Source organism: Lepus europaeus, chromosome X (genome assembly GCF_033115175.1).
Source record: "Lepus europaeus isolate LE1 chromosome X, mLepTim1.pri, whole genome shotgun sequence".
In the NCBI taxonomy this organism is placed as follows: Eukaryota; Metazoa; Chordata; class Mammalia; order Lagomorpha; family Leporidae; genus Lepus; species Lepus europaeus.
The window spans coordinates 110,357,297-110,369,880 of record NC_084850.1 but is presented as its reverse complement, the minus strand read 5'-3'; the positions used below and the strand labels follow the sequence as shown (position 1 = coordinate 110,369,880).

Below are 12,584 nucleotides of genomic sequence, written 5' to 3'. Positions count from 1 at the left end.
TGCACGTGTTTATGGTGCCAGCAACCTCAGGGTTCCTGGAAGCTGAAGTTGGCATACAGATGCCAGTAGATCCAGGGCCTCCTGGGAACAGTGGTTGCCACTTGCCAGTTGCCTCTTGGAGAAGAACCAGCTCTACTGATCCGGGCCAGTGACCTGGAAGCAAAGCTTTAGCTACATGCGTTCAGAAATCAAAGAGGCGTAGCCAGCACCGTGGCTCAACAGGCTAATCCTCCGCCTTGTGGCGCTGGCACACCGGGTTCTAGTCCTGGTCGGGGCGCTGGATTCTGTCCCGGTTGCCCCTCTTCCAGGCCAGCTCTCTGCTGTGGCCAGGGAGTGCAGTGGAGGATGGCCCAAGTCCTTGGGCCCTGCACCCGCATGGGAGACCAGGAGAAGCACCTGGCTCCTGGCTTCGGATCAGCATGATGTGCCGGCCACAGCGGCCATTGGAGGGTGAACCAACGGCAAAAAGGAAGACCTTTCTCTCTGTCTCTCTCTCTCTCACTGTCCACTCTGCCTGTCAAAAAAAAAAAAAGACGTAGCAAATGCTGGCTGCTGCTGATGAACCAGTTGTGTGGCTTGTGGCTTGACTTGCCTACACCTGTGCCTTGGCTCTATTCAGAGCTCATTTTTCCTCTCACTTTCCCTCCCCTTCCCTCCACCTTCTTCTTGCCCTCCTCTTCACCTGCTCTTGTGACCTCCTTGGAAGAAATTAGCATTGCACGTTTATTGTTGCAAAGATTCAAAGTGGTATAAAGGGGCTGGCATTGTGATACTGTGATATCATTGTGATAGCCACTTCTTGTGACACCAGCATCCCATATGAGAGTGCTTGTTCAGGTCCCAGCTGTTCTGCTTCTGATCCAGCCTCCTGCTTTGGTGGCTGGGAAAGCAGCAGACGATGACCCAAGTACTTTGGCCCCTGCCACCCACCTGAGAGATCCAGATGGAGTTCCAGGTTCCTGGCTTCAGCTTGGCCCAGCTCTGGATATTGCAGCCATTTGGAGAATGAAGCAACAGATGGAAGTTCTGTCTCTCCCTGCTCAAATAAATAAATAAGTCTGAAAGTACAAGGAGAGCCAAGTCTCACCTTTCAATGGGCTGTAAAAGAACTTTGTCCCCTGTTAGCTGCCTTCGCTCACTTAAAACCCTTGTTTGGATAGCAGGATTTTGTCAGCTATTTTATACTTCTCACCGCAAAGGCTCATTGCCTTTGTTCTGCCAAGGAAAAGCCCATCCGTGAAGACTTGATGAGGAGATCCTGCTGCCCTGTTGATGACAGCACGACATTGGGTGTAGTTTGGTTGGATACCTCTTCCCTGTGTCTTTGGCAACTACTGTTTCTCTCGGGAGGACTTGGGGGGGAGAGAGCTTGTGCGAGCACGTGGGGGTAGGGGAACGCACTTGCTTTCTCCCTCATGCGTGCTCGCTCGCTCGCTCGCTCTCTCTCACACTCCCGCTCTCTGCTGCTCTTGCACACCTGCCCACTTTGCTGTCACGTGCTCTCGTGCTCTCTGCTCCCCAGCGCTAGCCCTGTGCTGTCTCACACCTCCTGTGCTGCCTGCTGGTGCCGCACTCCAGCGGCCCCCTGTCCTGTCTCACATGCTTGTGTGTTGTCATCTGCTCTCTGGCATTGCACTTTGCATGTGCTGGCTCCCGTATCCTGTCTCATGCCCTCCCCCACACTCGCTGCTCTCATGGGCTCTGCTGTGCACTCTCTCCCACTTGCTCTCTGCTCTCGTGTGCACTCTCTCTGGCTCTCTCACCCACGCGCTTGCTTTCTTGCATATGCCGTCTCTCACACACTCTGCCATCTCGTGTGCACTCACAGAGTGGTCTCCCACAGGAGCTCTTGCTCTCCTGCCACTCTGTCTTGCACTCACCTTCTCTCGGCATGCATGCGCTCTGTCAGATCCTGCGCTGTCTTGCGCAGGCTTTGCCATGGTACATGAACTCTGACACAGGTACTGTCTTTGACATATGCTCTTGTGCTTTCGTGTGTGCTCACACCCACAGTCTGTAACTCTCACACACTCCCTCACTTTCATGCATGTTCTCTTCCTACCTCCCGGCACCCAAAAGGGGCTGGAAGCCAGGAGTGTAAAGTGCCCAGACACTTGCGTTGCTTGATTTGCAATACTGCTCTGCACCTTGGTTTGGCTGTGTGTGTGTGTGTGTATGTGTGTATGCACTTGGTGGGAGGTAGAGTATTCTCTGGGCCCTCTGTTTTTTGCAGTTGAGTAGCCAAGGTTTACAAACACAGGGCTTTGCTAGACTTGGAACCCGTTGGGTGGGATTTGCGCCCCATTCGTGCACTATTGTGGTCCCGAGTGGAGAGGACAGAGCTGGTTGCCAGAAGGGAGGGGTTCGCTGGCTTGCTTTAGATTGAGCAGCTGCCATGGATCCAGGGTTCTGCCTCTGGCGTCCTTGCCTGGTCTGCCATACTAAATGTGGAGGTCAAAGGTCGTTCTCGTTTCTGCCTCAGGTAGCTCCTGAACAAAACTCATTGTATTCTCTTATAGCAAAAGGTTGGAGCCTATGGGATTTAAGTTGCTCATCAGAAAATACAGATCCCACCCATCCATCCCCTTACCATCATTCCCCACACGGCCTCCCCTAGGGCCCATTGCCTACTGGGATGATTCTTTATGTGCCCGAAATTCTTCTCCAGGCCCTTTGGAGGCCTGTTTACCTTCTCTGTGTAGAAGGCAGGATAAAGCTGGGGCTATTCTTTTGGGTGAGGGGAGATGGGGTATAGTCTTAAGCGCTTCGTGCTTTGGGAAATACTGTTTACTCTCTTATAAACCCATTCTCTTATCTTGAAAATCAGGGTTATAATATTGCACAGGCTTATGTAAAGATTCAATAACTTGTTATTCTGAATTATTCTATACCTCTAATTTCTGTCTTTTGGCTGGAACCTGATTTTTTGGCAGTATCGAGCATGTTCTGGTTCTTGTTGGTCCTGCAAAATGGCAGTTCCAATAAAAAGGGATAGACTAACATTCAAAGTCCTTGTATTCAAGGAAGGATTTTAGTTTCTCAATTGGCAGAATATTCTGGAGGGTGCAGCCATGCTACTTTTGGCCACTTGATGGCAAATGCATAACACTATCTCTGGCACAAAATGATGTTGGCTAGAGCGTAGGGAGGAGATAGGGTGAGTCCAATAGGGTGATGCCTTTTTTTCATATATATGAAAGAGGTTACAGTTTGTATATTTCACAGTATAATTTTAATTTTGGAAAGCAAGATAAGAATTGGGGACTGGAATTTGCACAGGTGGGTTAAGAGCCAGGAGAACAGAGTTCAGGTGTCGCCATGACCAACAGTGAGAGGCACTTTTAGCTGCAGGTATCTCACCTGTAAGGTAAGAGTGACTAGGTAGACTGGATGAGTGAGTCCCCCTCTCCTGGAGGTCTTGTAAAACACCAGTCGCTGGTCCCGCACCTCAGAGTGTCTGATTCATCAAGTCATCCTGAGAATGTGTATTCTGTAACCAGGTCCCAGGTGATGTTGATGTTTTTGGTCCTGGGGACACACTCTGAGTGAGTGACACTGCACCAGATTATATCTTAAGGTCATTCCCACCCCAATTCCATAACGAGAAAGGACTACATTGGCCAAGAGAAGGCAGCCTCTAGGCTCAAGTGCCCAGTTGGGCTCCTGTCCAAGGAATAGTAATCCTTCAGGTTCATGAATGAGAAGTTTGGCTTCTAAGGAGCAGAACAACATTGTTTAGGGGTGTCTTGATGGTCTCACAACCATTTCTCTCAGATTCACCTGTGCCATAGATTAGGGTAAAGCACTAAGACAGGTAGAGGACTAGGGTCTTCTGAGGAGGGAGATACTCTTGTGTTGGGATCCCTGAAAAACTAGGAGGTGGGCCTTGAGGGTAGATGGACCCACTTAGGCCGAGATATCCACATGATTGAGAGACAGAGAATTTAAAGCTCCACTTTCCCGTTCCTCTCGTACTTCTCACAAGTGTTTCTTCTTCTCCTTACTGGCAAGTATACCTAGTTAAGAACAGTGTCTTTATTCTTGTCTCAAGGAAAGAACTAGTGTTTTATCATCCTGGTATGACAGGAGTCTCATGCTAGCTTGAGAAGTTTTCCAAATGCATGTGCTATGGCTTTGAATTAAATTTAGCCCTGTTAGTTTATGTCTCACTGGTTGTTACTTAATTTCTTCTTTACTCTCCTAGCATTAACAACTTTTAATGCTATTTCAATGTCAAAAGTTGTTCTTAAATAGCCAGATAGAGTTAGAGCTAGACTCTTATGACTAATTCCCAAACCTCCAGTTGACCCTCACCCAGTATTTTGGTGAGAGAGCTCACAAATGAAATCAGATTTGATATTTTTCTCTCTTACCCTTTCCACATTCACATCCAGAAACCATCAGTAGTTAAAATTCACGTCGAGGGATGTACATCTATCGAAAGATCACATCATATCCATAAACATAGTCAATGATTCTTTTTCAGTTGAAATAAAATTTAAAAATTACATTTTAGGCTCAAAATAGGGGGTAGTCCAATGACCTGAGATTATCACTTTTGTTTTTTCTCCCTGGCAACAGTTGATTGGCATGCTTCTGGCCTGCTGTCTGTCCCGGTTCATCACGGCCAATCAGTATGAGATGGTATAAGGAGAAGGTGAGTGGCAGTGCTTGCGGGGGAGGGGGTGGTTCATTTTGGGAGTTCCCCATTGGAACACGTGCTGCCCTTCGAAGGAGCAGGCATACTGCCTGGCCACTTAACTACCTGATTTTGTGGTACTTGTCCACGTGTGAAAATCTCATTTCCATGGTGCTGGGGAGGAGGTGTGATTGGTACTGTTGTAGAAATGCTCTCTTCAACTGATACCTTTTTTTTTTTTTTTGAATTCTTACTAATGATGAATTACATGTTTTAATTTTTCTTTTAGTCTTTCAAGAATGATGGAATAAGAGACCTGTTTTAAAATGAAACTGCAGGAATCTTCGAAAGACTTCCAAAGAATGTTAGAGCACAGTGCATATTCCACTTGCCCTGCTACCCTAACCCCCATCCCTGCGTGCAACTGACACTCCAACCCAGTCTCTGCTTCACCCTACAGCACTCATCATGTGTAGTGTCCATCTTGTGAAAGCCCTGTTGTGCCACAGAGTGTAGCCAGATCCCCTTGCAGCTAGTCCTAGTGAACCCCCCACCCCTGACCCCCGAGGCCCTGTGTGTGCCAGCTCTTCCATTTGTACTTGGTCCACCTGCAGCTCATCCTAGGTGACTGGTGATTGCACCCATCACTGGCCCTTTTGGGGCCTGCATGTAGTGTGGCAGGCTCTTGTAAGCCCCTCACCGTGGTCGATAAATGCCACACACTTTTACATAGATAAGCAGACAATAGTTACCTGTTCTTTTGGCTTGATGTTGTTTGGTTGGGTTTTCCCTTTACTAAGGCCGTTTCCTACCTTCTTTAGGCTACCTAGGACATACACAGCGACACATCAGTAATTGCCCGTGAGGAGGAGAGAGCATGTGTCATGCATGACGGGCATTGTCACTGAGCATTGGGTGGCCTCCTTTCTCATTGTTCCGTATCTGGGTATGTAGGGACAGTTGAGTGCACCTTTGCCTCTCAGTTGAAACCTGTATAATCCTGTTACAAAGCTATACTATTGCTTCCTGTGAAGGCAATGACATCACTTTTGTTTTCCCCAGTTAATTGCAATTGTGTTATTTTACTACTTCTTTCTGTATTTTTTTCTTGCGTTGACATTACACACATTGAAGACCTCATCAGATCGATTTAAAAATGAGTGTGAAGGGGGAACAAAAGTCAAAATATTTTTAAAAGATCTTAAAAATAATGCCTCTGTCTAGCATGCCAACAAGAATGCATTGATATTGTGAACATTTGTGATATATGTATTAATAAATAGAGCAATTACAATGGCTGTGTTCTGGTTCTGTTCTTTGATTATTATGAAAGCTTTGGAACATGTATTTCTGTATCCATCATCTCTGTACCCATCGTGCTCCACGGAAGGTTGGAGACTGCCAACTTGACACAGGACACTCCTCTCCACACAGGCTCCTACTCCACACCCAGAAAAACAGCATCAGGCAGCCTAAGAGCTGGAGGGTTAGCTTTTTTATTGTGGGCATTTCAGAAACTGGACTCATTTATCATGAACTATTAATATATTAGCTGCAGAAATAGAGCCCTCGTGTTGTTTTCAGTCTCTGAAATCCTCCAGCCCGAGATTCATGAAATAAACCCATAGATTTCAGCAGGTTTTTTTTAAAAGACTGGATTTCATTTGAAAAGGAAAGGCGCACCGATTCTTCCCTTTCTCATTTCTTTTTTTTTTTCTTTTTTTATTTTTGACAGGCAGAGTGGACAGTGAGAGAGAGACAGAGAGAAAGGTCTTCCTTTTGCCGTTGGTTCACCCTCCAATGGCCGCCGCGGTAGCGCGCTGCGGCCGGCGCACCGCGCTGTTCTGATGGCAGGAGCCAGGTGCTTATCCTGGTCTCCCATGGGGTGCAGAGCCCAAACACTTGGGCCATCGTCCACTGCACTCCCTGGCCACAGCAGAGAGCTGGCCTGGAAGAGGAGCAACCGGGACAGGATCGGTGCCCCGACCGGGACTAGAACCCGGTGTGTCGGCGCTGCAAGGTGGAGGATTAGCCTGTTGAGCCACGGCACCGGCTTCCCTTTCTCATTTCTAAGGCATGTGCATTCTTCCCTTCTTTCTTCTTTCTCTGGATTGGATTGAATAAATGCAATCTAGAGAAGAGATTACATAGTACTATTCAGTTGTCCCAATGCTTCCATTTGTACTGAAGCGTGGAATGTTTACACTTAATTGAAAGAGCGTTTTAGTATTAAGCACCGAAAAATATATTATCTGTAATCTTTTTTTCTCCTTATTAGTCATCCAAAAAAAAAAAAAACCAAGTAAAAGTATAAATTGACCTGTTATAAAAATGAGTGGATCTTATATATATTCCCCCTTCCCTCTAGATCAACCTGTACTTGGATGGGATGGCAGACATTCTGACCATCTCTGTTTGTTAGCCTGAACTCTGAATGGGGTAAATCCTGTAAGGCTAACAAGGCACACTGCCCACGCCTTCTTCTCTCTTGAAAAGGTCAGCAGTTTTTAGAGAATTAGGGAGAGCTCTTTTGTGGAAACACATGTGGCTCAAAACTTTTCAATGTTTTATTTTAAAATTTCTCTTTTATCATATGTTGAAATGAGGCTCTTCTGTAAAATCCTAAATAGATCCCAACCTACGGTTCACCTTTTTGCAAACTCTGTATTTGTTCATACACTTTGTTCAGTAAGAAATGTATACACTCAGATCTCAGCATTACAGACTTTTAATGTGAACCATTTGGGCCAAGGTTGATTTCATTTCAAAACTGTAAAGTAGTCGTGTTTCAACTCTTAGCGACTTGTGTCTGATGTTCATTCTGCCTTCAAATGAAATTTAAAAGATACAAAATAAAGTGCCCTTTTTTTTCTTGAGGTATAACATTTACATATGGTAAAGTGCTCAAAACGTTACACGTGCAGCTTGAACTTTCACAGCTGTAGAAATCAAACAGCCACATCGATATGATATAGGACTTTTCAGCAGCCCAAAGTTCCTCTTAGACCCCTTCCCAGTCCGTAACCATACGTGCATACACACCTAGCAGTAGCTAATATGCAGAATTATTTTACCATACATTGTTTTTTCTTGGTCTTTACATAAAAAGAATCATGCCATAGGGACTATTTCGTGTCCCTTCTTTCATTAACTATCATGCCAGTGGGAGTTGGTCATGTGATACATATAAACAGTCTCACCGCCATTGTCACATGGGAGTCTGCTGTGTGACTGGAGCACAGTGGATCCATTCTGCTGGACATTGGGGTGCTTTTCAGGTCTGGGCTACTTTGAATAGAGCCACAGTGAGCATTGCAGGATGTGCTTTTTGGTGGACATAAACATACATGTATGGAATTGCTCACAAATAAGGTAAGTTTAGCATTACAAGGTACTGCTTAACATTTTCCCACAGTGGCAGTACTAACTTGTGCTCTCACCAGCAATGTGACAAAGTTCCAGTGGTTCCACACCCTCACTAAGACTTGTTTTCAGTCTGTTTTATTTTAGCCATTCACCTTTTAATCTGCCGTCTTAGGACCAACGATATTGAACTCTCATTTTTCCACCGACCATTTTGATATCCTCTTGTATAAGGTGTGTTTTTAACATTATCGATTTGTAAATAGTCTTTGTATATTCTGGATTCAAGTCCTTTTTGGGTGTGCAAGTATGTACTGCAAATATTGTCTCCTAGTCTGTGATTTGGCTTTTCAAGTGTACTCAATTCTTGATTAAGTACACTTCTGAGGAGAGACGAAAGCAATGACACAGATAATCCAAAAGATGAAAAAGCATTTCTCCCCAGCAACAACAATGTTTGATTCCACAGTTTTGATCGATTTTAGGTCTTTGCCTTTTATTTGTATTGTGTTTATTCTAATACGATTAGTTTACATTGCCTAGAGATACAGTGATTTGGGGCTGGGAGAAGGAAATAATCAAAGCATGTCATTAAAAATGTGAGATTACAGTAACAGAAAACACACAAAGCCAAAGTTTTATTCTTAGTGTTCGCACACATTGTTAGTGTTAAAACTCGCCGGACAAAACTTGGATATTTGAGACATGTAATCACAGTCCAGCCCAGAGATTGATTTACTGGGGTTTGGCCTAACCATTGAGAATTTTCGGTTGCTGTTTTTGAAAGCTCCCCTGGGGTGATTGTAATGTCCAGACCAAGTGGGGAACCTTTGTTCTAGAATCACATTCACATCTGTCCCAATTACTTCAGAGTCCCTTACTCCTTTCTTCTCTCTCATCTTCCCTATTTGGCATGCCTTCTCCCAAGGCCTTCCGTCTTCAAAGACCTTCTTTTCTGTGATGTTCTTCCCAATAACTTCAATCCTAGCTGACCATAGCAGTTGTCCTCTGTGCCTCATATTTTCAATCAAGTATTTTCTAGAACATTGTCCATTTCTTGCGTTTTCAAGTTTATGAAATTATTATAGTAAAGCCTTCTTTTTGAAAACTTAATGGCATCTACTTTTGTTCCCTTTTTAATTCCTAGTATTTGTTTTCTTTTTATCGGTCATGTTGGAAATTTATTTTCTGTCTTTTTTTTTTTTTTTTTGACAGGCAGAGTGGACAGTGAGAGAGAGAGACAGAGAGAAAGGTCTTCCTTTTTGCCGTTGGTTCACCCTCCAATGGCTGCCACGGTTGGCGCGCTGCGGCCGGCGCACCACACTGATCCAATGGCAGGAGCCAGGTGCTTCTCCTGGTCTCCCATGCAGGTGCAGGGCCCAAGCACTTGGGCCATCCTCCACTGCACTCCCGGGCCACAGCAGAGAGCTGGCCTGGAAGAGGGGCAACCGGGACAGAATCCGGCGCCCCGACCGGGACTAGAACCCGGTGTGTCGGCGCCGCAAGGTGGAGGATTAGCCTAGTGAGCCACATCGCCGGCCTATTTTCTGTCTTTTCAAAGAAGCAGTCTTTGGCTTGATTCTCCCTGTTTGTCTTCTGTTTCATTAATTTCTGCCCTTCCATTTGATTTTGGTTTCATTGTCTCTTTTTTCTTTTGTGATTCTTAGTTTATTAATCTTTTAAAATCATGAACTAAGTGCTGCTTCTGGGGCATTTCAGTCTTGATTAGCAAATTTTATTATCTTTCAGTTCTAGACACTTTGCAATTTCCTTTAGGATTTATGTAATGAACCATAAATTGAGAATTGTTTTTTAGGGTTTCCAAATGAGGTGGTGTTTGACCTAGTGGTCAAGACCCCAGTTAAGACACCTTGGATTTGATTCCCAGCTCCGGTTCCTGACTCCAGCTTCCCACTAATGCACTCCCTGGGAGGCAGTGGTGATGGCTCGTGTAACTGGATCCTTGACATCCATATGGGAGACCTGGATTGGGTTTCTAGATCCTAGCTTTGGGCTTCTGCCCAGGCCCTGCTGTCAGAGGGATTTGAGGAGTAGACAAGTTAATGGGAGTTCTTTATGTCTCTCTGTCTCTTTGCTTCCCCCAAAATATTTTTTTAAATAAAATTTATAAACAGGAGGGCTTGGGGGCTGCCTTTTTGTTTAAAAATAAAGAACCTTAGTTTATATGATGAAGATGCTTTGTTGTTGACTTGCTTTGTACCCTGGTATATGAGCAATGCTTGTTCTGTGTGGACTTAAAAGTATGTGTTTTCTCTAACTGTTGAGTGCAGTGTTAGGACAAACCTATACATTAAAATAATAAATTTTATAAGTATTACTAAAAGTCTCCTATGTTTCATTTGCTAGTTTCTGTTGGATTTTGCTATCTATTTTCATTTCATTTGAAAGGCAGATAGACAGAGGCAGGCACTGACAGAAAGGGAGAAATCTTCCATCTACTGGTTCACTCCACAGACACCTGCTAACAGCCAGAGCTGGGCTGGGCTGAAATAAGGTACCCAGAATTCAATCCATGTCCCCCATATGGGTGGCAGGGACTCAGGTACTTGAGCCATCATCTGCTGTTTCCCAGGGTACACATTAGCAGCAAGCTGAGTCAGAAGTGTTGTAGCCTGGACTTGAACCACAGGAACTTCAATATGAGATGCAGAGGTCCCAAGCAGTGACTTAGCTATTGCACCAAGTGCCAGCCCCTTGCTTTATATATTTTTAAGTGGTGTTGTTAGATGCAAGGTCAAGATTTTGTCTCACTGATGGATTGTTTCCTTTGTTATTGTGGACCAATCCTCTTAACCTGTAGTTAGAATTTTTCCTTTATTTTTTTTTACCAGTTACAGTTGTTATAATTACTTTTCTTTTGATGAATATTAGCCCAAAGTATTGTTTTACATCCTCTGCTTTCAGTATTTCTGTGTAATATTTTAGATGTGTCTCTTAAAAAGCCTATAATTGTGTTTATTTTTTTCAGTCTAACCTAAGAAAATTGTGTTGAAGATCGTGGTCTAGTTTTGTATTTTTATTACTGATGTATGGTTTCATTTCTACCAAGTTATTTTTTGGCCTCCTATTCATTTATTGCCTGTTTCTCTTCTTTTCTGCCTTTATTGAATTATGATATCTACATTAATTTTGGGGGAAGTTATACATTATGTTTTTATTATTTTAATGGCTAACCTTAATTTCTTAACATTTATATTTGAAAGTTAAAGTTTATCAGAATCTCTTTATTCCTCCAAAATTACACAACACTATGAAGTGTGTTAATTCCCACCACCTCTCACTGAGCTACTATGTTTTGTTATCTGGTTTTATTTCTATCATCTCCACAAATGAGTCCTGTTAGTGGCTTTGCCCTTCATTTAGGCTTGCTGAAATGTGTACCAGCTTGGTTTTCCCCCGCCATTGCTCTTGCATTTCACCCATTCTGGGTCAGGGATCTGTAGGAAGTACATTATCTCAATTTGTGTAAGAAAAGTATATATTTTTAAAAGACTTATTTGAAAGTCAGTGTTACAGACAGAAAGGAGTGAGTGGGTGGGAGGGAGAGAGAGATTTTCCATCCACTGGTTTACTCCTCAACTCGCTGCAATGGCCAGGGCTGAGCCAGGAGCCAGGAGCTTCATCCAAATCTCCCACGGGGATGGCAGGGGCCTAAGCACTTAGGCCATCCTCTGCTACTTTTCCAGGCCACTAGCAGGGAGCTGGCTCAGAAGTGGAGCAGCCAGGACTCGAACTGGTGCAAAGTGGGATGCTGCCATCACAGGTGATGGCTTTACCCACCATACCACAATGTGTTGTGTACAATCTATATGTGCCAGAAAAGTATTTTTTTAAACTTCCCCATTTTAAAGTTCAGTTTGATTATGTGATACCTTGCATGAGTGGGTCTGTCCTAGTTTGGTCTAGTCTGTTGAGCAGGAGCTTTGTCCAAAACCATGGTTTCCCATAAATTGCATTTCACAAAAATATATTCAATTCTTAAACATATTTCCATCTAGTAGTTGAAGTCCTGCCTCCTATGTGTGATTCTGGTGGTTCTTTTTTTTTTCAGTTTTCCATGTTGTCTTTCAGTTCATTAATTATTTCATGTGTAAGTAATTTCACTCAGTTGCTTAGGATCTTTTAATAGTGTTCTTGAGGACAAAGTAGATACCAGTACTGCCTTTGTATCCCCACAGTGACTGGCACAGAACGAAGCACTTTGTAGGTTCTCAAATTCCGTCATGAATAAAGAATGAATGCACTCCACGTCCTTAAACTGTGTGCCAGAAGCTTAACTGGTCTTAGATGAATATGTTTTCTTAGTTTATTTCAATTGTGTCTCGAGTCCTATTTTTGCCTCATGTTGTCCTTACTGGTTAATGCATCACTATTTTTATTTCATGAGTCATAGTTGTCCCACTGCCCAGAAAATAAATAACTGTACATGTCTTGAGTAGTACTAATATGATCCAATCTGGATTCTTATTTAGACTGATGAATCCTCATATTTTGTTTCTTAAATGAGCAAAAGTGATAGCCTTTGTTTTCTTAATAGAACCATAAAACACGTAGAAATAGG

At 43.8% G+C, this 12,584-nt stretch overlaps 1 protein-coding gene across 1 annotated transcript in view; it reads left to right on the top strand.

Moving 5' to 3' along the window:
* The window catches only part of TSPAN7 (tetraspanin 7), a 116,660-nt gene extending 110,727 nt beyond the window's left edge, over nucleotides 1–5,933 (top strand). The window contains exons 7-8 of the mRNA XM_062184160.1: nucleotides 4,582–4,657; nucleotides 4,929–5,933. Coding sequence (XP_062040144.1) covers nucleotides 4,582–4,650 — 69 coding nt within the window. The 3' untranslated portion in view covers nucleotides 4,651–4,657; nucleotides 4,929–5,933. The remainder of the gene's footprint in view (nucleotides 1–4,581; nucleotides 4,658–4,928) is intronic.
* Nucleotides 5,934–12,584: the final 6,651 nt, after the last annotated feature.